This window comes from Zeus faber (genome assembly GCF_960531495.2).
Source record: "Zeus faber genome assembly, chromosome: 18".
In the NCBI taxonomy this organism is placed as follows: domain Eukaryota; kingdom Metazoa; phylum Chordata; class Actinopteri; order Zeiformes; family Zeidae; genus Zeus; species Zeus faber.
Window position 1 is genome coordinate 27,979,989 of NC_137210.1, and position 27,415 is coordinate 28,007,403.

The 27,415-nt window shown below is 46.7% G+C and overlaps 1 protein-coding gene across 1 annotated transcript; it reads right to left on the minus strand.

The window, feature by feature from the left end:
* Positions 1-1,830: 1,830 nt before the first annotated feature.
* lats2 (large tumor suppressor kinase 2) lies at positions 1,831-27,170 on the minus strand (the record flags this gene model as incomplete). Its single annotated transcript, XM_080018950.1, has 10 exons — positions 27,099-27,170; positions 19,414-20,288; positions 9,606-9,738; positions 7,781-9,348; positions 6,069-6,296; positions 5,505-5,859; positions 4,992-5,174; positions 3,324-3,430; positions 2,184-2,658; positions 1,831-1,871 (listed from the first exon to the last, which is right to left on the minus strand). Exons 2-10 carry the CDS (start codon positions 19,777-19,779, stop codon positions 1,831-1,833), a joined length of 3,456 nt encoding a protein of 1,151 aa, XP_079875076.1. The 5' UTR covers positions 19,780-20,288; positions 27,099-27,170.
* Between the last annotated feature and the right edge of the window lie 245 nt (positions 27,171-27,415).

A 27,415-nucleotide genomic window follows, 5' to 3' on the forward strand; every position in this document is an offset into this window, starting at 1 on the left:
ACTTCCCCGACATTCAACCAGAACGACACACGGCTCGTCACTTCCCCAAATCCAAACACACTTGGCAATTAGAAATAAACAAACACTTCTTTAAGCACGATTAAAAAATATATAATAATAATAATACACAAGTGTAATAATAACGGAAAAAATAATAATGTAAATAACAATATTAACCATAATAATAATAATAATAATAATAATAATAAGCAGCATGGGGTCATGATGTAACTGAAAGGAAAAAAATATATATAAACCAATATATATTTGTACATAACACGTTTCAGTATTAACGTTAAAAAGGATATTAAGTGTTTAGAAAACTATATATATATAATGTATTTTTCTGTATTGCACATAGTCATACGATCACGTTTTGTTGCTGTAAGATTCTCTTCCTCTGGGTTTTCGGTTCAGCTGCGTGTGTGTGTGTGTTGACAATACTCTGGTTGATCCTGGCACCTGCTCTGTAATACTGTGAATGTCCGCCCGCAGGCCGTCCAGCGCGAGCGCTCGGGGGCGTGCGTGTGCGTCGTGTCGACTTTGAAAATGGGAAGCGGCTTCCCCTCACCCCCGGCGGCGGCTCGAGCCGAGTGAAATGAACGACCGATGCGAGACGGGGACGTTTCTTGACGACCTCAGGCGTAAGGTTAGCCCCAAGGTCGCGTGAGGGCGCCGAGCGCCGTTCCCGAAATGCGGTCACGCCGACACACGTTGTTGATTTTTCCCGCCCATCCGGATGTTTTTGTACTTGGAGGTTTTTTTTTTTTTTTTGTAAAGAGGATCGACTGGAACAACAAGGACTCGCGCTGTTATTTGTAACTGACGCCATTTTGTTTTGCGGCAACGACGTCTGTCACACACACACACGCACACACACACAGTGCAACGGAGGGTCGGCCGGCGTCTTCACACCCAAACAAAACCACACAGCGTCCAAACCAAACTCTAGAAAATCAGAAAGGTGGAAGGAATTGGCGGCAGATCACTGAAAAAAAACCCCAAACGAAAAACACTTAAAAAAAACAACTTTTTGGCATTTACCTGTATGTGTTTTGCAACATCTGATTCGTATTATTGCCTCCCTAAATTCAACTGACTGTATTTAGGAATCAACAGATCAGATTTTTGAAATGGAAACCCTTGCTTCCACGCGCCACTAGATGGCGCCGTTTCAACTGGTTACCCCCAAAGAGTCAAGAGGAGCAGAGAGGAGGCGTGAAAAGCATCCGGTAGCTCACTCACTTTGAAACATGGTTGAAAACCTTTCAAAACAATGACATTCAACTCATCAACACTAAATTACAGGTGAACAGACTCACCCGGTTCACCTGTAAAAAAAAAAAAAAAAAAGTGTGTGTGTGTGTGTGTGTGTGTGTGTTAGCTTATTTTGCATCTGTGTGATGGAGGCGTTCGATTTGTCGAGTTCCCCACGTGCACTAAATTAAGACACGCTGATTAATTTCACCCCCGGAAAAACAAAACAAACAAAAAAAACAAAACGTAAACTGGATCCACTCTTCGCAACAGGAAGTCGCTCCGTCCACTTCCTGCGTCCGAAAGGTCACCGGGGGTGGTGCCTCGGGTTGTCCGTAAGACCCGGGGTGGAAGGGTGGAATGGGATTCGACCGAAGCAGTCCCGCGCCAGACGTCACGCTCGTCGCCTGCACCACCGCACGCCACGCACACAACACAGGCGGCAGCCGCTCCGTCCGACCTGGCGTCGACGCCGCTTCGCCCTTGACCTTTGACCTCGCCGGGCACACGTGGAAGGTTGCTCCTTGGTCCCAGATCTGGGGATTGTCGTTTGCCGTGGTCGCTCTGCATTGTTCAGCAGGCGATCCACACACGCGTGCACAGCCACGCCTCGCCTGTTTGCGCGGATGCAAGCGCACGCGCGCGCACGCGCACACACACGCACACGCACACACACACACACGCACACACATCCAGGAAAAGTGTTGGTGGGTGGTTTGGTGCTGATTGGCTGATAGAAACGCCCGTCACTCGGCGCGTCCGACCCCGTCTTGGGCACTAGACATAAACAGGCTCACAGCCCTCCCCCTGCTCCTCTTCCTCCTCCTCCTCCTCCTCCTCCTCCTCTTCTTCCTCCTCCTCTTCCTCCTCGTCCTCCTCCTCCCCTCCCCCCTCCTCCTCCTCCTCCTCCTCCTCCACCCCCTCACCCCGCCGTCCCCCTCCGCCCCCCTCCCCGGGGCCGGCCTTGCCGGGCGGGGCCTGGCAGTTCTCGGGGGGCCTGGGGTAGCGGAAGGGGCAGCCGTTGTCGTCGAAGAACCTGCGGAAGGTGAACTCGTAGAAGGCGTGCTCCGGGTGCTTCCCGTGCGGGGAGCACAGCGTGTCCCAGGCCCGGGTGCTGTCCCCGCTGTCGCTCCACGCCCCCGGGCCGCCCTCCTCCTCCACCGGGTCGAAGTTGGACGTGTCCATGGGATGGGCGATCTTGGGCCGGTAGGGCGCCGGCTGCTGCCGCAGGTTGCTCAGGAAGTCCGTCTGGTGGAAGAAGGGGTGGGCCTTGATCTCGCCGGCCCCGTTGCCCCCCAGACGCTCCTCGGCCGAGCAGCACAGGCGGCTGATGATGTCCACCGCCTCCGGGCTGAGCTTGACCTGCGGGGGCACCTGCAGCGTGCTCTCCCAGTTTATCACCTGGGGGGTGGGGGGTTGTATTAATTCGGGTTCGGGGAATTGCTGTGCACACACTTCTCTTTATGACAGATTTCGACTTGACGGCACCGCCCCCTCCCTCTGGAACCGGAACGCCCCAAACACGTCTGTGACTCCATCTCACTGCGTTCATTCAAAAAAACCTTCCAAAATATACCTTTTAATATAGGAAGGTCTCTCACAATGTTTTTAACTGTTTATTTATGCATTATTTGACTCACTACCATGTCATTTTAATGTGAAGGTGCTTTTAGCGCTGGGAGAAGCTCTGTGCAAATAAATTGTATTATTATTTATTTGTTGCCTCTTCATTTCGATTATTCGGTTAATCTCAGCAAAATCGTCCGGACACTCAATACCCATCACAAGATATCTGAACAAAAGAAAACAAAAACTTGAAAAGTGTTAAATATGTTTACCCAGCAGTTAAAAAAATCAAAACTTTGAATTTTTAAAGACATTCACATTTTGATGAAAATGTAAAAAAAGCATATACGTTTGTTTTGGGTTTTTTTAATTTTACACGATAAATCATCAAAACAATAAAATTACTATAATTTCATTTGATTAATTTTCATTTAATCAATAAATGAATATATCTGATTATTTCACGGTCGGAGTAGATCATGTTATTGGACTTGACCAACCTTGATCTGCGTCTCGGTGGGGGTGGCAGCCAGGAAGGGCGGCTGGCCCACCAGCATCTCAAACAGGATCACACCCACACTCCACCAGTCGCACAGCTGAGTGTAACCTGGACGCACAGCGAGGAAGCAGGGCAGACGGGTCAGATGGACGACACAGCCACACTGCTATCAAAGGAACCTTCTCAAACCTTTTACCCTGGCGACCGGTTCCCTGATGGAAGCTCGATAGAATGAGAAAACCTCCCCGAAAACAATCTCCAGGTCTTTTCAAATGGGAACCAGGAAGTATCTCTATGTTTACATGTATAGAACCAGGAAGTATCTCTATGTTTACATTTATAGAACCAAGAAGCATCTCTATGTTTACGTGTATAGAACCAGGAAGTATCTCTATGTTTACGTGTTAATACCTTATATTAAGAGTAATTAAGATACTATGCAGTTGTACGTCAGCTTAATAATGAAAATGTGACATAGAAGAATGTTAAAAAGCTTTATTACAGTATTCAACCAAAATTATTTGTAGTTTGTGTTTTATCTGATACTTTACAGAATTTGTATCTTCAGAGTGGAAGAAACACAAGTCAAGATGGAAAAGAGCTGTGATAACATGACATTTCCTGTATATTTTAATTCTATTTTAGTTTGTTTTGTAATACCCCTTTCTGACCGCACCAAAAACCCCGTAACACCCGCTAACATCCGGCATTTGCCATTAGTGGGAAAGGTAACGCCTGGGTTTCAGTCCCGGGTCAATTGACCCTGCAATAGACACAGGCTTTAGGCGGCTCCACCTCCCATCTGCTCTGATGTGAACAGGACACCCGGGGCGACCCGCTCATTTTGGCCCCTTTACCTGCGCAATGCAACGTGCGTTGAAGTTCCGGACGCTGGCGCATTAACAGACAGGAATAGCCGTGTATCATTTCATCATTTCATATCCCATTCAGAATCCAAAATCAAAATCAGAAGTTGATGACTTTTTCCCCTGCATGTGGGACCATGAAATGTTTTGAGTGTGGGGACCACAGCGGAGCACCCCCACACTCCCTGACTGACTCTGAGCGACTCCAGCACTGCCCCAAGCCGGTCTCCGAACCGGAGCAGCGTCGCCGCTCCCCTCCGCTGAAGGATTGCCAAAGGACCAGTAGACGTCCTTCGGCGATCCAGCATAGATATATGAACGATCTGATTCTTTTTAGCGGCTCTTTCGTAGGAACGGAGGGAACCGAGTCTCGCCGGGTGATGAGCCGTTTTTTTCCAAGTTTTACAGCTGTCACCAGCTCGGCAGGAGAACTGAGATGGACTGTGTGGAAATCTGATCTTTTCACATCACGGATGACCAAGAGCGGCATCAAAACATGAACAGGTGCCTGCGCGCACCTGGGCGCACGTGAGTGAACGCACCAACACACGTGCGTCCGACCAACAGCAATATTTAAATATCACATGCAACAAATTGCAACAAATATATTTTGGGGTGCATGTTTTTCTGTTTGCTATCCCTATTTTTCATGTTAAAAGTGGTTGCCAAAGGGGGCAACCAGAGGCCGCAAAATGGTTGCCAACTGACTCAATCAATCTGGTTGCTGAGGGCAACCGGGCAACCGTTACAGTCGAGGCCTGAAGTGTGTTCAGAACCAGAAGGTGTCCCTAGGCTGCACCCACCTTTACGCAGCAGGACCTCGGGGGCGATGTAGTTGGGCGTCCCCACCAGGGAGTGAGCCAGGCAGCGCTGGTGCTGCCTGGTGGCTCGCTGCTCCAGGGTCATCAGACGGTCTCCACAACGACAGTTTGACACGTCGTCCCAGAAGTCACTGGGCTCCATGCTGTCCTGCCTGATGTGACTCCCTGGAGAAGATGGAATAAGGAATTACACCTTCAAGCACGAAGGATCTCCTGTAATGAAGGTCCTTTATTAACGTATAAAACAGGAGATGACGCTCATGAAGCTCATCATGAAGCCTCTCAAACGTTCCTATTCTCTGTTCCTCAACTTGGCTCATGATGGAGACAGCATGTGCAGGAAGTGTTGCAACAAAGAGACCTCAATGTGCTTCTTTTCCTGAGAAATTTGGTCTTTGGGAAAAACTATGTTCTACATCAGGTTTAAACTTTGCATTCTGAGTTTTGAGAAGCAGCTAATGTATTGTGTTGTTGAGAGCCGCACCGCCGCCTCACCTTTCTGGTAGTACTTGGAGTTGTGCGTCCACCGAAAGCCCGTGCACAGGCCGAAGTCAGTGAGCTTGATGTGTCCGTCCAGGTCGATGAGGATGTTGTCAGGCTTGATGTCGCGGTGGATGAAGCCCATCTTGTGGACACTCTCGATGGCCAGCGTCAGCTCTACCACGTAGAAGCGGGCCAGCGGCTCGGGGAACACGCCCATGCGTATGAGCAGGCTCATCATGTCGCCCCCGGGGATGTAGTCCATCACAAAATACAGGCTGTCGCGGTCCTGGAAGGAGTAGTACAGGCGAACCACCCACTCGTTGTCGGCCTCTGCCAGGATGTCTCGCTCCGCCTTCACGTGGGCCACCTGGGGGGGGGGCGGGGAGCAAGAGCTGGTTTGAGCTGGTTCCATTCATTTCATTTTCATTTAACAATTAGGTTTGCAGATTAAATCCCATTGACATCAGGAACTCAATTAAAGCAAACTGAAAGAAAACAACATAACATAGATGCAAGCTGCAGCTCAAGCCTTACGGTCCCAGGGGGCAAACTTCCAAGGGTTCCCATTTTTCTCACCTGGTTGCGGTTGAGGACGTCCTTCTTGCGCAGGGTCTTCATGGCGTAAAGAGCTCCTGTGTCCACCTTGCGGGTCAGACACACCTCCCCGAAGGCGCCGATGCCGAGCGTCTTGATCTTCACGAACATGGACTTGTCCATTTTGGCACGTCGCAGTCGGTTGTAGTTAGACTCCTTCTGGTTTAGCATCTTCCTCATCTGTTCCTGCTCTGCCTCCGATAGGCCGGCCTGGGACAAAGGGGAGGGGTTCAGGACGGATGAGTCAAATGTTGGGTCCGAAAACGCTACTTGTTCTTACTATCAGAAGTAGAGTACTTAGTAGTATGACACTAAATAGAGATGTTTACGGCATCTTGTCCTCACAATGCATTGTGGGATATGATTGCCAACGTAGTGTCAAGTGTGCATACAACAATATTTCACCGGATGTAGTAAGTAATCCTGGTAATTTTAGCATACTATTTGATGCATCCTTAAGTTTTGGACATAATAAACAGTATTCCGGTATGCAGCAAAAATGCTGAATGCCTTCTTGCTCAAACCGCCGCCTAGAGGCCGTAACCGTCAACTCAGTGTGATCATTTATTACAACTGCGGGTGTGTGAATTCCAAGGGGAATACATTCAGACAGGAATGGACATCTGTGGCCTGATTAAATATTAATAAATGTTAAACTCATATTGAGCGGGTTAGGACATTAACCTATTCAACAGCAGGTTCAGAAGGTTCAGAAGTTAAAAATGTTCATAAACTTTGTTCATAAATGTTTATAAACTACAGAAGTTCCATTTATCACACCAGGACCGGACATCAACCCCGACCTTACTGCCGCACCACCTCCATACCTCCATCATGTTATCTCTTTTGATTACAGCTCTTTGTTTAGACAGGGCCAAAAGGGCAGAGGTCAAAGTAATTATGTAGGAGAAGTTCATGCAAATATGAATTGGAACTTCAACAGGTCAGGAACAAACTCCTCAGGGAGAACTCTCAGCATGAATGACCTCCCAGCAGTCCCTACCCTCTGTAACCTCTGCTATGCAGTCTCAACTTGGTAAACACTTCATTTAATTATATAAAAAAATGTAAATCTATTGCTGACTCAAAAAACATTCCCTGACATCGGGGTACAATGTGATGAGGTCCTTTCGTAGAGACAAATTAGAAAAAAACAAAACAGATATGAGATACTAAATGAAGCCGTTTGTGCAAATTACCTCCTAGTTCCTCATGTGCCTTCTGTGTTGCATGTCGAACCCTACACACTTCAAATAATATCCAGGCAGATTTTTTTGTAGTTAAAATACAAAGTTCTGTTTGTTTGTATATTGAGACTGCAGGTTTTTGGCAGGAGCAGAGTCAAAATGACTCCCATTAAGTAAAGTGAACGATTCTCTAACAGGTCACATCAGGGAAACTGACAAGACTCTCTCTCCCAAATAAGTCACTTGAACTTCTCTACATATTTGGATCATTGCATCATTATTAAGATACTTCAGCACTTAAAATGATCTATAAATTAAACCCGATCTTTTTATTTTTTATTCCTTATAGATCTTTTACCGATTCTTATCAACTAATTATATTCTATTTTACTAAAAAGTGGTACTATTGCACAATATAAACCACTTTTTAAACTCATAAACCTCCAGAAAATTGTGATACAGATAAAGATAATAAGTATTATGATCTTTGTTTTGTGCTGATCTTACCTTGGACATTTCCTGCTCCAACTGCAGCCTGCGGTTCAGTTTCTGCTGATAGGTCTTCATCACGTTCTCTATGTGCTGTTCCATGTAGAACTTGAAAGCAAACGGCGAGTAGCTCTTGATGCGCGACTCCCTCTTCTCCTCGTCGCGCCCGTTCTTCCGCACCGGGACCGGCGACGTCTGGATCTGCTTCTTGTCCTTCACGGCTTTCTCTCCCTTTCCCGACTTGCTCTTTTCTTTGACCGGCGGGTTCTCCTCTCCCTTCCCGCTGCCTCCATGCGCCCTGGCGGAGGGTCCGCTGAGCTCCGGGGCTCCGGGCCCCTCCAGGGCCCCCGGCTCGCTGGCTACCCCGGACATAAGCAAGGTTTTGGGGTATGGTGGCGGCGGGCATCGCGGCTCTTGAGCAGGCTCCAGGCTGTAGGCCTCCTCTGGCATGTAGGCCAGGGGCTCCGCTGTGTCCTGTGCCTGGGCGGCCATCCAGCCCGGGTGGCATGGCCCCACAGCCGTCTTGGGCTCAGGCCTCATCACCCGGATGCTCTTGACGGGCTGCTGGATGGGGGGCGAGGTCACTGCGGTGATGGTGTTCGGGGGTCCCAGCGAGGGATCCTGTTTTCCAGCTGTAGGGGCGGCGGCCATGGCAGGACGGACGGTGTTGGGTCCAGCGGAGCGGTTGTTGAAGGAGTTGGTTCTGCTGGGGACACGAACCTCCCCCCTGAAGGGACCCTGGGACTGCCTGGCTGCAGGTGCCCCCTCGGAGCCAGGAGGCGTGGCCCAGTGGTGCTCGTACAGGTCCAGATTGAGACTGGCCCTGGAGGGGGTCATCAGGCCCTGTGGGAGGTCTGGGAAGTCGGCGACCCCTCCAGGCGAACGGGACATCACATGAACCTGGTGAGAGGTGGGGCTTGCCTGACGGGGATGTGAGTGGGGCTGAAGGTACAGATTGGCAGGGTAACCTCCTCCACCGCCACTTCCTCCTCCGGGCCCGTTCTGGCCCATGGCACCTTTCCCCTGCATGTTTACATAGTTGTCAGCTGGTGCCATTGGGGGAGGGGCCATCTTGTTCTGGAAAGAAGCGCTCCTCTTGACTCCGTAGCCAGTGGGCTCCATCATGTGAGGCCTGGCGTGGCTGTAGTCATAGTGGGGTCCTGGCACGGGGCCCCCTGGTTGCTGGGGCTGAAGCTGAAGAGGCTGCCCGGGAACATTATAGCTCATCATGGGGCCATGTTGCTCTATGCTGCCTGGGTAGCCCTTCTGCGGAGCCCCTGAAGGGTACATGGCATTTCCTGGGTTGTTCTGAGCAGCCAGGGCAGGTGGGTAGGCGCCCATACTTGGGGGGCGACCCATGGAGTTGCCCATGGCAGGACCCTGTGGTGCACCAGAGGGCGGCATCATGTAGTTCATCACAGGCGGAGCCCCCATGTAGGACCTTGGCATCTCTCCCTCAGGGTTGTATGGCGCTGCCCCATCGTACATGGGGGCCGCAAGCTGGTGGTATGGGGGCATTGCACCTGCCTCGCCTGAAGCATCCATCTGGGGTCGATGGTCCAGTGAGTTTGGCATACCACCTTTCCCTTGAAGGAAAATAAACATTTTGACTATCACTATTGAAAAGACCATTAAATGTTACAAATATGCCAAGCATGTGTTAGGACTGTTTGATACAGTACAGACACAGGTTTAACAGTAGAACCTCCCCTAGCTACAACTACAAAGTGCCCTTGAGCAAGGCGCTGGATGCAGAATACCATGGGTGTACCAAGCTCTTCCCAGTACCCAACTGAATAACTTATCCTGGCTAATGAATAGGAGAGTGAGTGTATTTGCGTACCTGGCGAGGTCTGTTTGATGACTCGAACAATGAATTCGTTGTGAGGGTCCAGGTAGCCCATCTTACTGATGTACTCCAGGGCTGCCTCGATGTTCCTGCTGCCCGTCTGCTTCAGGGCCCGCACTGCCATCTCCTGATCACACACAGGAATGAAAAAGGTGTCACACACATTCATAGTCTCACGACTGACACATCACAACATGTCACATACTGATGGATATGAGACAAACAGATAAAGTCTTTAAACCAAATAATTTAACACTGGAATCAAGCCTATTTTGTCAAGAGTCATTTACGTCATGTTCCTTCTTCCGTTCCCAATAGAGTGACAGAGAGGTAGAGTAGAACAGAGGTAGGTAGGGCAGACAGGTATTGATAGATTGATTGATTGATTGATTTGGGTGTCTCATATTGACGATAACCTGGACTGGACTGCATACACAGAAAAGGAAAACCTTTATAATACTTGACCCATTCAGGTTTTTAAAGACAGAATATACCAACCAACACACACACTATGAGAAATAAAAACACATCGACCTAATAGTGGTTCACATAGCACGCATAATAAACAAACACGCATAGTACACAAATACACACGGTATAAAAACACTGTTCCTGTAGACATGGTAAATGGAGTATATTTACTTTTATATAGCGCTTTTCTAGTCATAGGCTTTACAGTATATATCTCACACACACACACACACACACACACACACACACACACACACACACACACACACACACACACACACACACACACACACACACACACACACACACACACACACACACACACACACACACACATCGAGAGCAGTTAAAGGTTCAGTGTCTTGCCCAACCACACTTTGATGTGCTACCAGCAGGAGCCGGGAATCGGACCAGGAACCCTCTGATTACCCACTCTACCTCCTGAGCCACCGTCGCCATGTGTGCACCTGCATCCTCTGTGAGCGGGGGTCACATACCAGAGACTTCCTGTGGCTATCACAACACAGTAGGCACAGTAGGAGAACGTAGTCAAACTACTAAATGGACTCTGTTGTCTTTTCTGTCACAGGTTTTTCATTAAAGTGGATTATGTTGTGATGGCGAGGGTTTACAAAGGAAGTAAGACTAGTAGTAAGACTACACAAGAAGTGTAGTGGTAGTCGACTCGGCATGGGGACAGCATCAGCCAGGCTGCAGTTAGATGGCTAGTGTGTGTACTTATTATTATTATTCTGATGGGAAGGACTCAGTGTGGGAATCCTGAACAAGCTAACAAACAGAGTACAACAGGTGCAAGGGGACGGGGTTCTCGAAGGGTTAAGCTCAGCGCTAAAAACCGCAAGGGTCAGAAAGGGGTTCCATTCCTTGTTGTGGTTTTCACAAGGCCAAATCATAATCTGGAAGCTGCGCTGGATTCAGGTCCACCGAAAAACACCTTTGGCAATCCATTCACCACTGCAGTTCAAAACATTATGGATTCCTGTTGATGTGGCATGATGTATTTGTTTTTGTCTTCAAATGGAAGCCGATGGGGGCCTGTGTTGCTTATCTGCTTCTTAAAGATCTGTACTAGTTTTGTGCACAGTTCGCTCAAACCCCCCCCCGGCAAACGTCTGGTTAAACAGGTGGACCACTAAGAAACTCTAAATACTCTGGGAGTTATTTAGGTCACCTATCCAAAAAATGTTGGGTTAACCGCCCAGGCCTGAGCTATCTGCAGTACCAGCCAGTCAATTTATGATGCCCCAAAGAAATGTGAGGGCCAAATGCCTGGAACATTCCGACAAGTTTACGGCCCTTTATTAAAAAGGTGCCATTCATTCCACTGGATATTCTGTTAATTTGAAGCAGAAGACCCTAAAACCGTGAGAACCGTGTTTGATGGCTTCCAGCACGGGCTCGCTAACATGGACAGGGCAGACCCATTAGAACTTAGCTGTGGACCTTATTGGGGGTCCTGTTCCATAGATTAAGAAACCAGTTTCAATAAAGACCACCATTAGGGTGAGACCAGCTACCATCAGACAGAAAAGTCCTCACAACTGCAGTGAGATAGAGAACAGTCCAGAGTGATCTTTTGTTGAACAAGATCCCCCATCAACAGTGAAATACGAAATGAAGTATTCCTTTAAGGCATGCGTTCCCTTTACTCCCTTAGCGTATAATCACAGGTTTTGGTGTCTTGGGGTTTGGCTTATAACACAGTGACTACAACATGTAATGTTTCCAATTTGGTATTATGTTTCCCCCCGAAGACTGATTAATATTCCACGCAGTTGAAAGATGACTCATCGCTGGCCGAGATGACTCGTATTTTTGGTTGTAAAAGGCGTCCTCCTCCTTTTAAGGGACGATCACAAGACAGTTAACACCTTTACACACAGAGGATGGCCTACTATCTAGGCTCCTAAAGGGCTCTTTGTATTCCCTCCGTCACCTCCGCTGTCTTCTCATTTCTACCGTCGACCTAATTTAAGGTTGTCAGTTTAAATAAAGCTGTCAGCGGTTATAATGTCACCAGAAGTAAAAATCTGGTGCATTTTTTGGAGGTGTTACCGTTGTTGGCCCACGCTGAGCAGCGGACCTCTCTTATTTTCAAATTAGGTTTCACCGAAAGGAACACAAATGCATGCCGTTTGGTGAGTTATTGCATTTTTTTTTCTCTCCAAATCCTGATTGCAAGACATCTGGAGCAATAGGAATTAATTTGTGTTATTCGCACAATTAAACAGGCAATTAAAAAACAGCAGGTCCCACCCAGTACCCCCCCACCCCCCTCCAGGGAAGCAGGAGGATAAACACAACATTAAACAAGAGGGCCGTGTCTTTCCCCCCGTCTCTAAATAGGCGACCCACACCTAGATGAGGAAATCCCCCTGAATGGCATATGACCTCACCACACAGACATTTCAACTCACACCACGGCCTGCCCGCTCCTACAGATCAGCCATTCAGGACACTGCCCCCTGCTGGCCACACCCAAAAAACACGGACACATAATGTGAAATATAATGACAACAGGGCACCACTGGCAGCGTTGGTGCCTTGCTCTACCCATCCAGCTACACAGGCAATAGAACCCCCAACCCGGGCCGTGTTAGGGGTCTTAGAATCTTAGAAAATGTAATGACATCAATACTATATAATGCACCCACATGGGGCTTTGGTAATATCACCATGACCCCAAAATTAAATTGGACGCAGTTTCTATGACCGACTGGGCGTTTTCATTTACATAGAGGAAACCGAGTAAAGTCAAACATAAATAGGTCTTAAAACAGGCCAGCACATTCAACTGTCACAGCCAGGAAATTCCAGGGAGATTGACAGTCTGTGTGTGTGTGTGTGTGTGTGTGTGTGTGTGTGTGTACACATCGTGCATCAGATTGGGAGACGATGTGTCTATATAAATAATACAGCTGCCTCACTCTGTAAACATACACGCAAACACACAAACAAAACCACACACACTTAAATAACATGCATGTCACACCCTCTTAATAGAAACAACACACCCACACACACACACACACTCATAGCATATCCCTCTAAGTCAAGATCTAAATAGTGAGACGGAGGGACCAACGGAGGATTAGACACACCCAAGAGGGAGGGAGAGAGGGAGAGAGAGGGACGAAGTATGTTACAAACCTCATCGAGCTATGAAGGAATTCAGTGCACAGTTCAGTAATGTGTGTGTGTGTGTGTGTGGGTGTGATATCATGCACCATAAAGGAGTGTGTCACATTTACCCATTGAAAATGTATGTGGGTGTGTTTGTAAGACAGTTTATATAAAAGTGCTCTATACTGTCTATCTAAAGCAGTTTAGATTTGTGTGCATCTTAATTTCCATGAGTGCTGTGTTTTGGTGGCTGTACTGTTTTAACATGTGCAGGCGACTGTGTGTATGTGTGTGCACTATTTTGTGTTTTACTGTGACTTTATGTGTGCGTGTGCGTCCCTGACCCTGGACGTCATGGCGACAGATGTTCCTTCACAACATTCGACTGCGCAGGATGCAGGAATGCAAACTATTTGGGAATCTGGAGTTTTCTCCCTCCTCTTTCTATCCGTCTGTCCTTCCCTCCAGCTCCCTGGTTTGTTTTTCATCCTGACTTATGTGGGTTTCGGCTGAAAACCTCCTCGTACTACACCCTCCGTACAAGGGCCGCCAACACATCATCACGAGTGCACAAACGTGCGTGCGTGCATGCGCAGAGTTTCTGATCTTCAAATTGACAAAGTGATTCCACATTAACAACCAATCATGTTGTGGGAGACGGAGAAATCAATGCATCTGAAAAGAGTCGCAATAAGAATCAGTGTCATTCGCCAGGGACATTTAGATATACAAAGAATTTCTTCTGGTGAGGTTTTGTGCACTTCACTACAGACCATAAGCATTAAAAAATAAAGCTCAACAGTCCGAAAAAATGGAGAATTTTTTTTTTATGAAATAGATTAAAAATAAAAAGTGAAGTAAAAATAAATAGAATATTTAATAAAATCCTCAAATATATACGAGTACAAAACAGAAGGTCATATTTAAGATCTGCAAATATACCAAATGTGATACAATCACAGGATGAATTATTGTTATGGGTATATATGACAAGAGAGAGAGTTTAAGAGGAGCAAAAAGAAATACAGGCAGGGGAATAACAGAGCCTAGATGGACAGAGAGAGAGAGAGAGAGAGAGAGAGAGAGAAAGCGAGCAAGCGAGAAAAATAGTGCTTTGTTTTTTTTTTTTCCCTTATACATTGGCGTTCACTTTGACCCAATTCTGAAACACATTCCTGTTTGGGACCTCGCAAATCAAAGCCATCTGGAGGACCTTTGGGGAGGAGAAAACGGACTGGAGGACAGGTCGAGAGGGACGTCCGTCCGTCCGTTCATCCATCCATCGACGGAGAGACGGAGAGCCCCAGCCCCGACCATATCTTCTCCATGCGAAACCCTCCAAGTATAAATGTGTTAATGGCGATGTGTAGGCCTGCCCGAAGCATATAAAAACCTCCAGTGAAGCGCTACGTAGTGCACGCTGGAATGCCTCGTCAAATGCCTCCGCGTCACAGCTCTGAACGTGCAAAGCGTCGAGTCGCTTCCTGTCGGCGGCGCCGCGACAGAAGCTCCTCCATGTCGCTCCGGCCGCAATGACGCGTGTTCGTGACGACAGTTTATATTGTCGACCGACCCAGGCGGCTCCTTGCAAAAAGAAACCCGCCGCGTCTCTCACACCGGGTTCTGGACCGATGCGGATCAATGGGAGACATTTTGTTGAATGAGGGGATGTCCACACGGCGACACCGCTTTCATGGTTACCCAAGCAAAACTGAAAATACGACTTTCAAACTCCAACAGAAGATTTTGCACGCAACGTTTTCGACAGGGGAGGAAGTAACAACTTACTTCCACTGGTGTTACTGTACTTAAGTCGTGTTTTGTTTACTTGAGAAAAAATTCTCAAGTATTAACACACACTATTTAATGTACTTTGCTGCCTTTACAATCAATGATCGCTCCGGAGTACAATTAGAACGCTAAAGTTTTAACGCTAAAGTTCTCCCAATCATTTTCAAAACCTCATCATTTGTTTGCGCTGGGAGAGGTTTGTACCTACTATGTTCTACACGGGTTTAAACACATTTTCGGTATGCTGCTTTATCTGCATTTTTGTTGACTTATAAAAACAAATTGCCTTACTTAATGGATCCATTCATACATTTTGTTATTAGAGAAATATATGTTGTTCTTTGTTGAAGGGTGTTTTTACGCCGATAGTTTTACTTGTGATTGCGTACTATTTCAGTAAAGCAGTCTCTTTCCATCACTGGTTTTCAAACACATGATTTATGTTGTTGAATACAACACTGTGATTTCTCAAGTCCATATTCACCTTATTTTTTTGGATGCAACTCCAAAACTCGATGGGGAAAGTTAGCATCATCGCTCTGGAGAGGAAAGCCAGAGAGAAAAACACTAATGTGCCACGAACTGAGCGCGCAGCTAACCTGGCGGACTGCTTGGATGCGGCAGGAGTCGGGAAAGGAAACGCCAACGCTGCCTCTTTTCCTCCTTTCCTTCCTCTCTCACTCTCTCTCTCATCTTGCTGCATGGCATGGCCCCCTCCCTCTCTCACCCTCACAAACATTTCCTCCTTTTAAAAAGGTGATTACGTAACAGGCCACATCGCTCTGAAATTTCTGCCAAAAGAGTGAGGGGACAGAGAGAGAGAGAGAGAGAGAGAGAGAGAGAGAGAGAGAGAGAGAGAGAGAGAGAGAGGTCCGAGCAGGGATCCCGGGTCTATTTCCTAAGTGGAGGGGTGGTGGGGTGGAGGCAGGGCAGAGGTTCCAGACCTCAGGGGCTTGTCCAAGGCGGCCATTACAGCTCTGGAATGTTCTGAACAAGAAAAAAAAAAAAAAAAAAAAGGCCTGCACAAGGCTCCAGGCCTCTTAGTCAGCGGGGCGTTGTGTGGCCTCAGGCCATCTTCAGGACAGGGCCTAAAAATGGCGCCTGCGTGGCTGTTTTAAGTTGGGCTGGGCGATACAGAGGAATTTATGATGACAAGCATGGGAGGTGATACATGGCAATATTTAAATTCCTGCGTTGAAGGATCCAGCTGTGGCTCAATACGTTGAACCATATGGAAATGTATTATTAATTATTATTATTATTATTATTATTAATAATAATAATAATAATAATAATAATAATAATAATAATAATAATAATAATAATAATAATAATAATTATAATAATATACCAATAATAATAACCTTAATTTGTATAGCACCTTTGATACTAAAGTGCTTGTGGCTCCTCCACCCGAGGAGAAAACAAACAGAAACAGAAACAAAAAGCATGATATCAGACAAAATGACACTATATTTCAATAAATGAACATCTAACATTTCATACTGTAAGAAATATTAGTCCACGATAGAGGACGATAGAGGATGAAGGTTAATCTCAATTTATTGCCCACGTCTGTGTCTGAGGGGGACTTGATGGACTAGTATAAGGGCCAGGGATGTTGATGAGCGGGGAGTGGAGCTAAACCGCGGTAATGGGCCATTTACATCTCAGCTGCGTGGTACCTCAGTGTGTGTGTGTGTGTAATGGTGGGAGCAGGTTACACGGTTAAGACACACACAATGACAGGTGACCACTCCGTCACTCAATCTGGCATCATTACCCAGAGTTCGGGAGTGCTGCAGGCGGCGACCAGACAGGGAGCCATGCGGTTGGGTCAGACTCCCTAACATCAGACCAAATTTTTTTCTGTTCAGCAGAGTGTTTAGCGGGGACAGAGAGGGAACGAGACACCAGAACAACCGCCGACAGTATTTGAGGCCGTCAGTCAAACAGATGGGCAGACAGTATTACAGACAGACAGGGCAGCAATAGAGAAGTAGGGCTGGAGAGAAGGGGCAACTGTTCCACCCTGCAGCTACGGAATGGAGGCTTCCTGTTTGTATTGACAGATGGAGGTCACGCAGCCAGGCCCACCGCTGAGGAAATCACTCCCTTCGTAGCGTACAATTGAACAAAGGCCACAGACGCCTCTTCTTTGTCGGGTTTAAAGTTGTCTGGTTTCACCTCGAGGAGAACAAAGCATAACTCCCCCCATAAAAATCCGTCATTTGTATTCCCAAGACTGGGTGATCTTGACAAAATCAAATATCACTATATTTTTGGACTGAGTGGCTCAATATCAATCATGTGACGATATTTTGGGGATAACAACTGGTGCTTTACACACATGTACACACAATAAATAGTTGAAACAACTGAAACATTAAAACAATCATTAATGATGGGGATATTATAACCAACCAGATAGAGGCATTGATTAGAACGGCACTTCTTTACTTCTAACCACCAGGCGATAACTAGTCTCATGTCACGATATCGATATTATACCATCCATATCATATTATACTATCGCCCAGATTCTGTATTCCTATAAACTTTCCCTCTCTATGGCATTACAATATTTATAAACTCACATTAGGATTGTTTTAATTTGGTACTTCTTGGATAACACTGGTCATATTGGACTCTGGATTGAACTCTCAATCTCCCAACTTCTCCCTATATAAGACACTTGTCTTTTGCTGCTGCGATAACTGTCATTTCACCACACGGATCCTGAAGTGGAATCGTTACGATCAGTGTCTGTGGGATTTAGGATGAGCGTTTTTTTAAGATGGAGAGACAGGCGGCAAATGACCGTAGGGCAGATTCGAGGCATTTAACCTAAATGGGGAGCATGCGATTTGACTGAGCCGTCAGGACGCCCCGGGTGTGGGGGACTCTTAACCCCAAAAGGTCAACACAGGAATCAAGGTGAACACCATGGTACCCCCACTGATATACAACTAACCGTGCAGACCAGTGGAGGTGTGCTAAAACGTATGTATTGTTCTTCAGATGCTTAGAATGTATGTGGAACTGAGAATGAGGGCAAAACAAACCCATGACAAACAAAGCTGTTTGTTTGTTTTGTTTGCTGTTATTTTGATATTATCGGGACTGATGCCACTGGTTGATTTGTGAATTTAATAAATATATATTTTTGCATTCTTTTTAGGCTGCAAGACAATAATCCTCCATAAAAGGGAAAGCAGTATTCTAAACTGATCAAATCACCCCGTTCCCCAGCTCCAGAGCCTCAGCCTCATAATTCCACTGGACTGAGGAGGATTTCATGGCAGTGATGTGCATGACCCAGAGAGCAGCGTATTTCACATGCTCCGTGACCCCAGGTGGCTTCTCATGACATCAAACACCAATACGGCTGGTAAATCAAGAACCTCAACGCTGGTACGCAGCGGTGAGATCAGACCCTTAATCAATGAATGCATTTCTGTCCGTACTAATTGATAAAGTGTTACCTATGAACCACACTGACTTTAGAAGCCCTAAAAAATAAACGTACAAATTATTTCTCCTACTCTCAATGTTCTCTGGCACTATAGTATGCTGCCCTATTAAGGCCTTAAGCAGTGAAAAATTATCAATCAATAGTGGAGTTCTATAACTTCCAAATTAAGAGCTATACCTGGCATGGGCCAGAGATCAATCATACTTATCATAATGTACGTATGTATCTTTTCCGTTTTGTTGACAATAAGAAAATTAAGGCGGCGCCACTTGAAATATCTCCTCCTTTCTTTCTACCTCCATACAGTCCCTCCTCTTCCAAAGAGGTGTTTGATGATACACACAAACATTCGCGTAGCAGATAAAGGCAGAACCGAGGCGAAATAGCCGCTTGTAAAATGAGCCTGTATTTTCGCCATTGGGCGCTCAGTCCTGCGTTACGTAACCACGGCGCTGCACACTTGGCAGAGAAGAGTCGTATTGTGCTGCATTTCAGAGCGTATGGCATTCAACACCTTCATTAAAACATTCCTCCTATGTTATACTAGGAGCTAGCTGCAGAAAAATAGAAAGATATGTTTACGGAGCGCTGAGCAGTTCCATCTGTCAGAGGGGACCTGCGCTGACAGAATGTCAAACACGGCAGCAGCTTCGCCCCTGCAGAGAGAGACACCGAGGCACGAGGACGCGATGCAACACCATCCACTGCCCCAACACACACACGTTGGTGTCTAAATACTACACCCTCACCCTTCTTCCATACATATGGACAGTGCACGGACATACAAACTGCACGTAAACAGAGCCTGCCCCTCCAAACAAGAGACAGGCTCACGCACACTATCACCCACCGACCTTCTTCGTGAGCCTCACGCCCCCACCCAACCGCCACACGTGCACCTTAACACCCTGCGTGACTCACCTGGTCACACCCTGCGTCCACCAGCTCCTGCAGCATCTGTCGGTTGACATCTCCGACCCCGGCGGGGTGGCCCGACCCGGACGAAGGCCCTGACTCGTTGGCGAAGGGCATGAGTGACTTGCGGATTTCCCGCAACGCATTCTGGTAGTTATTGAACTTCTGCGGGGGTCGGAGCTGCTGCTGGCGGCTGGACTGGTCCTTCCCGCCCTTGCAGTCGGACCCCCGGCCGCCGTCGGACCTGGAGCTGCCCCCGTGGAGCGCCTGGCTGACCAGCTTGGCCGGCTGCTTCAGGCCCTCCTTGATCTCCTGCAGCCGCTGTCGCGTGTTGCCCACGTACGGGGCGGCAGGGAACGTCTTCGGCCTCATGGCCCTTGGCGGGGCCGCCGGACGGGCGGTCTGACGACACACTAACGCACACCACTAGCACACAAGCTCAGTCACTCTGTCCGGACCAATCACGCGCTCATCAGATCCCTCCGATGTTGGCCGAAACTCGAGAGGAAGCGGTCAAGAAAAAAGTTTGAAAAGTTTGTGACTGCTGATGGACCTTGTTCTTGATGAAAGGTTTGGTGGGGAAGACTGTTGTCAAATGTAGATGTTTTAGGTCTGGTAAATGATGTAATGGAACCTAATGTAATCCAGTGGAAAGGATCCAGGACTGCGGTTTTCCTTGTGTGTTTACGCTCCCATATTCTGTCTCTCTGCTGTCAGAGGTGGTGGCGGAGGTGGTGATGGAGTTCCGGGGGGTGTGGAGGTACTACAGCCATTCCATGTCGTAGCTACACTTCAGGACTCACGTTCCCCCCTCATTCCAAGACACATGGAGGGCCACGAGGCCGCTGTGGCCCCCCAGCCACGATGCTGCTGAGCTGCGCCTGGGGAGAAACACATCAGGTTAGAGCTGCGGTCAGCGGCATGGTGACCGTGCTAACATGCTCTGCTAATGACACGTTTGAACGGGACGCGCAGGTCGATTGTAGGGGTGTCACAGTACACAACGCTTATGGTTTAGTATGAAAAAAAAACATTTTGTTTTTCATTTATTCTGAAAAATGAAGACAGTAGCTACAGCTACTGTGAACAGTCATGGTTTGTCTGGCTGACGCTTTTATGTCGCTATAAAATAAAACTTGCAATATCACATGTCTACCTATCACAGATGAGCCATTTATTGGAACATAAAATAATTTGTAGACAGTTGATTTTCCTCAATCCAACTGATGAAAACCCATCTGGTTTAAAATTCCCCATAAATTTGAATGGAAGCATAAGATTGTGATCACGCAAAATGATGACGATCATGTAATAATTGTGACGGCTCAAAATAGCTGATGAGACTCTATTAGTGGTGCGACAGAACGTAGATGATGGGTGATGCGTACGGGTTGCCCCCCGCCCCCCACGGTTCGGCTCGCATTTGAGCCGCGGACTAATTTCAAAATGTAACCATCACAGTGAAATACAGTTTTACTGCCACTGTTACTTTTTTAAATAATTCCACAAATGGGGATGCAGAGAGTCGGTGAAAAGAAGATGAAGAAAGACGCCGCTGTGTGTCGTGATTGGCTGACGCTACGTGGAGCTGTGTGGCTGCTACTTCACCACATTTCAAGAAGCAGACGTCACCGCTCTGCGTCCGCTCGTGCAAGATCCACTCGTCAACAAACACCATGTGTATTGAGAGACGCAGACTTGTCTACAAAATCAACTGTAACTGGTTTCATTCTGAACACATTTTTATGAAATTTAATTTGTTATAAACGTGAGGAATTGAACATAACACTGGAATTAAATTCCGTTACTGGGGGCAGATCTAATCATATTTTTTCATTCATACCATGTTTAAAGGAAGAAGGCATCATATTGCATTTCAATTTAACAATTGAGTATTGAATATTTTATGTATTTGTATATTTTATGAATTACAAGTGTTTTATTCACACATTGAACATCTTGAATGTTGTTTTCATTTAAGGCTATGGGCGAAAGTTCCTTGCTCTTAAGTGTTTTAGAGAATAAATGGAAAGCCACGTTATATTTGTCTCCCCCTCTTATTATTATTATTTTTTGCTGATCCGAAAAATGATCCGACCTGTGACTCAAAGCCGTGACACGATCAGAACTGTGAGTTTTGTGATCCGTTGCACCCCTAGCCTCTTTGAGGTGTTCTGAATAACTACTGAACAATGCCCGACACGCGCTCTGGTCCAGATTCACCACGCTGCTTTGCCAATGGTTGATGTAGTTCACTGGGTAACTACAATGTTACCAAACAGGCGGATTGAACCATGCGCGGTTGCGCGGGAAGCTTCTGTTTCTGTTTCTTCTGTTCAGACTGGCTGCTAGGGAAGTTGTTTATAAGAGTAAGCCATAAGTCATACTTCTCCACAAATGATGTTAGTTTCAGCGTTGATGAAACACTGTATGGAAGGAACGACAACTTCCTCTCCTAACCTACTTTGGATAGGAAGGAGCCTACTCCTGCGCTGGCACTAACGAAAAATGAAAAAAGAAAGTGTGTCCACCATCCTGAATGGAGCTCAAGGTCTGAATTTAACTTTGGCATGCACGTAACACACAATGAGGGTTTGGTACAAATGTGTGTGTTGTTGGTTCGGTGTTCCATTATTGTTGTTATTCAAAGATAGTGAGGAACAGTGTTATCAGCGGTAAAAGGTGCTATTGGCAGATCCCAAACACGGGGTGACCTGACCTGAGCCGCCTCCATTCATTCCTATCCCCTCTGGAAAGCTGAAACACAACAGACGAACCAGGATGACATACTTAACAGTAGATCCAGGTCCAGGCATCATCTGGGAAGCAACACGGCAGAACTGTTTGGACTGGGGCTTTCAGTCCGTCTCTGTTACCGAATTGGAGAACAGACAACAGAAACCTCCAGATGACTCGGATCACACCGTGTACCTTGGTCCAAACGTCTACGCAGGCCCAATTCAGAAAATACTACAATCTGGTCTTCTACTATATAAGAGTGCTAAGATCTATTGGGCTTGTGTATTATAATGTAGTACATGGATGATTACCCTAAGCCCCATTTACTATTGAAAACATTTAAAATATGCAGAATCGATATGTCTTGAAAAAATAGATATACTGACTAACACTAGTGTGCAGACATTTTTTGTCCATCTACTTCGTGAGCATAGGCATCGGCCGATGCCAATTATCTCAAAATGAGTAAATATCGGCCCAATTTATCATCATCACTATACATATCTACATTAAAGTGTCATATGACCACACTTTCCATGCACACAAATACAATGCACAATGTGAGGCTTACTTAAAGACCAACACAATTGTTTCTCTATTAGGAACTGATCCACTGTTTTTAGTTCCGATCCCGATACATATGTGCCGATACCCATACTGATTCCGATACCAGAGCTGTTTTTTTATAATTTAACCTAACATTTGCAACTGATCTTAATATTTCTGAGATTCCCTCAAATCGTGAACTTTGATTATCTACTTACTACTTATTATCTATTTGTAGTGATCAATGTAGCTGCAGAGAGATTAAAAGACAGAAAAACATCCTTTCTGAGGATGGTTGGAGAAACATCCCTCGTCCCAACCATCCCTACGTAAATGTACACAGCTGAAAACCTCCCGGTCCAAAAATGAACTAAGTGCCAACCAGAGAAACACAACCGAGCAGACTCACACAGCCAGGCCGTCTTCGCCTCGCCCCCCAAAGGCATGGTCCAAATAAATAAAAACACTGTGGGCTCTATTTGAGAAAGACACAGCGCTAACTGTTTGCACATATGAGACACTTTTCAGACGCAGAAAATAATCTTTCTTTCTGTTCCAGTTGGAAGATGGTGCCACGCTCCATTACCACCACCCCCTTCCCCCCATAGCATTCTGAGAACTCTCCTCCTCCATTCTTGTGATGCTTTGGGCATCGTGTTCAACCAAAGAGCATTCCATTCCACAAGTAAGCACAAGTAAACTCATACCAACGTTGCATCACGGGACAGTCAGTGGGGGCGAACGAAAATAAACCAAATTCTAAAAAGAAAATTAAAATAAATAAATAGCTATGTGGCATGTTCTCTGTGTGTTGAAATAGGAAGGAAGGAAGGAAGGAAGGAAGGGTTGTTGGGTTGGGCAATGGGCACACGCCCTCATTTACAACCCAATACACAGAATGCACAGTTGTTTTGTGTGCGTCCCTGCACACGTGCGCACACACACACACACACACACACACACACACACAGAAAAATAGCTATTCCTCTTATACTCCACACAACATTTCTCCATTACCTTCCTGTGGCCCTTAATCCAAGCCGCGGCCCTAAAGTGACACTTTGATTCAATGTAAGGGGCCGCACAACAGCTCCACACTTACACAATAATGACAGGTCTAACGATGCCCCAACTGATTTGTGTATAACCTTCTGGACCTTGCATTATTGTCTACTGACCAAACATGATGATACATCCCACCCCCAGTTTCCTTTCAGTCACTTTTGCAGAGCCCACACAGAGACCCACTTGGCTGGAAGTCACTCCCTGGCCTGATTAAACACCCTGGCTCTTCCCTTTGACTGCTTTATAAGGAAGGAAGGACAAAAGAAAAAAATCATCTACACTCTGACGGCACAAACATCTATAGTTTGTTGCAACACACATTCGTAAGTATAATAGGCCCGATTGTTTCAGAAGTGTGGAATGCTTTCGGGGAACAGCGGCGGACGCGAGATGGCTAACAAAACGGGCCGTTGTGATAATGCTGGTGACTGGTTCTCATCATAAAAATCAACATTCCACTCAACACCAAAGGCGAAGGCTCAGCGCCGATTCGGGCGCACGTCAGGTCGGCCCTTTAGCAGATAGAAAAGCCATTTTACTGGGAAGCAAGACACGTTCTGTAATCTCTGTTTACACCAGGCAACATAAGAGCATATCCATGCACTTGAGGACCACGATTCCTTGTTCTACAATACTTTTAATACGCGTTACATTATATTGATATTTGATTTATGGATAATAAACGCAGTTCAGAAAGTTATTGTCTGGTGTCCCATGTTCAATCCCAATTGAACATGGGACACCAAACAATAACTTCCTGAGATGCATAGTCAAGTTGCATTCCAGTATTGTAATACTGTATTATAATACATTAATAATGTAAGACCTTATTTTACATGTTGGTGTGTGTATTTGTATCTGTACAGTATATGCATTTGTTTTATTCGAAGATCCCTCATCTTGCAACGTGATAGTATCAAAATGTACTGTGATATATTAAATCAAGAGCCCTCTAATACAGTACACAATATGATGACACTTACTTGCCAACAGACAGCCCTAGTACGTACTAAATGTATGAACACATCAGACCCACGTACGACTTCTGCATGCACCTCATATTTACTGGTGCTCATCAGGGAAACACAAGATTGAATTAGCACCAAGTTAAACACAGCTACAGCGTTAGGTTGCTTATAAAAAGGCTGTTTCACAGCAAGTAAAATGCGTAAATTATTTGTGATTTTGAAAGCCCCAGCCCCAACCAAAACTACTGTAAAGCATCTGTGCATCACCTAATTGACTATATCTTGGAGTTATACCTTTAAGAAAACATTTGTTCAGATCCCCATTTTGTAAACAAGAAACTGATTGAATTGTTTTGTTTTTTTTACAAATATAAGAAATACATAAATGGTTAATTACAATATGTCGTTAGCATTGAATATTCAGTGTATGTCTGGGAATTTGGCTCCTTAAGCATAAATCTCTTTTGTTGGTCTTAAAAAGCTGCATTACAGCAAAGTAATCGAACTTTCTGAACTTATCAAACCGTCAAACCCAAATGACCAATTAATGCCCCCGTCCGCTTGGTGACCATAACCTCAGTCAACAATGATCTTTTCTCAGCTCCTTTCTTGTATCGGGAGGGTATGTCTCGGCAATATCAACCACAAACTGTTTGAACTTTGTGCGGCAACAAAGCACCAACAGTTATCGCATCACTGATGTAGGCCTGCGGTCATGAATAGTGGTATACATTATTTCGTCAACATGGCCCAGCTCTGGATTTTTGTAAAAGCCGCCTTCTGAGCTCCATCCAGTAATTCTCAAACATTTCCATATCAAGGACATCATATTGGATACAGAAAAGGCAACAGACCTCATTTGATAAGATTTTGTCGCTGGGAGCCCAATCTGCGAAGATTATTATTGTTAGATATGATTTAGTCCACACTTCCATATCTGTCTACACTTTAGTTAGAGAGATATCAGTGCAACTGGGATCCAAACGGTCACGAGTGTACATACCCTAACTGCGCTAACGTCTTGGAGTTTAACTAGTAATCCTTTTCCCGGGGACCCCCTGGAACCGCTCGGAGGACCCGGGAGGGGGGCCCAGACCCCACGTTGAGAACTGCTGCTCTGTCCCAGTGTGGAGGTTTGGGCGCAGCGGAGGAACTCTGCTGGAGCACCACAGACATTCCACAGTGGGAGAACCCAGGCCGCCCCGTGGTCCTAAAGCGGTTCGAGTTTGGTGGAAAAGACTAAATTGGGACGCACCGATATCGACAGCGGTACAGGACATCGGGCCGATACCCGTCTGATATCGGGCATCGGAATTGGACGATATCGCAAGTCCTGCAATAGTCCTACAAAAGTCGTGACGCCTATATAACATATATCAAATGTCAGATATTAAAGAAAGATGTCGACAAAATATGTTATCACGATATCTTTTGACCAGTGGTTGAAAGTAAAAAAGTACTTACTTTAGTTACTCTACTTGAATGCATTTGAAGCGATTTAGTACATTCTATTTGGAGTACTTTCAACTCTTGCTCCGCTACGTTTCAGAGCAAAGCTATACAGCAGCTATACATTTTACACCACATTTCCAACACAGTCGTGTCGAAGACGTCGGGATTCATATTTCTATCTGTCTATGTTTGTAAAGTACTATGTGCCACTACTTGTATTATTATCTGTAAATTGTAATCAGGGTCTGCATGGACATCATCTGCACAAAAGTTAAGAGTAGTATTTCATGAAGTATTACAGGCTCTGTTATATCAGGGCACTGGATACGACAAGTACTTGCTTTTCTTTTTGTTTGTTTAATACTTGAAGTACATCTAAGAGCGGAGTACTTCTAGCAGAAGTGTCAATGTGGTAGCTTGACTTTGCGAGCCATTCCGAGTCAGGGTATTTGCTCTGTAACCAAAGTAAAAGTTCCGCGCACACCTCCCGCCGGGGACTGAGGACGCCGCCGGTCGCATCGCGGCGCCGACAAAGCGCCGCTACCGCGACACGAGGCCAGTTGTCGTCCGGGGGTCTGACTCCGCGACGCAGCCTCCCCGGTAAAACATTCAACTGTCGCGGTACCACGACACCGACGACCCCCGGGACGATGCCCCGTCTCACGCCCCGATACCCCGCATCGCACCGACACATCGCCCGGGCTGAGTTCGTCGACTGTTTTGGTTTTTTTTTTCCTTTCTTTTTGTTGTTGACACGTAGTTCGCCCGTCGTGCGACTCCAACCGACACATGCATCAAAACGAACAAACACGGTGATTTTGCCAAGTTCGGAACCTCGGACGCGGGTTGAGTTTTCCGGTTCCGCGTCCTTTTAAAGCGACATAACGGGAGGGACCCAGCCGGGGCTCGGTCCCCGCTCACCATGCGACGCGGGCGTCCCGGTTCCACACTTCCTACGCGGGGGGGGGTGTGTGTGGGCGGGGGGGGCGGGGGTGCTCGTCCCGACTCCTGCCGTGCCTGCTCGGGCTGGGGCGTCCGGGCGCGGGCTCACGGGAGGCGGGGAGCGGGCCGGGCGGCGGGGCCCTGGCGAGCGGGACGGAACGCGGACGCCTCCATTTTCCTCGGAGCGGCGGAGCGGACGGACGCTCGACGCATTGTTCGCATTCCACGGGTCACGTGACGCCGCCGACGCACGTCAGCGGGCGACGGCGCTTTGTGGGCGGGGCTTCCCCCGCTCC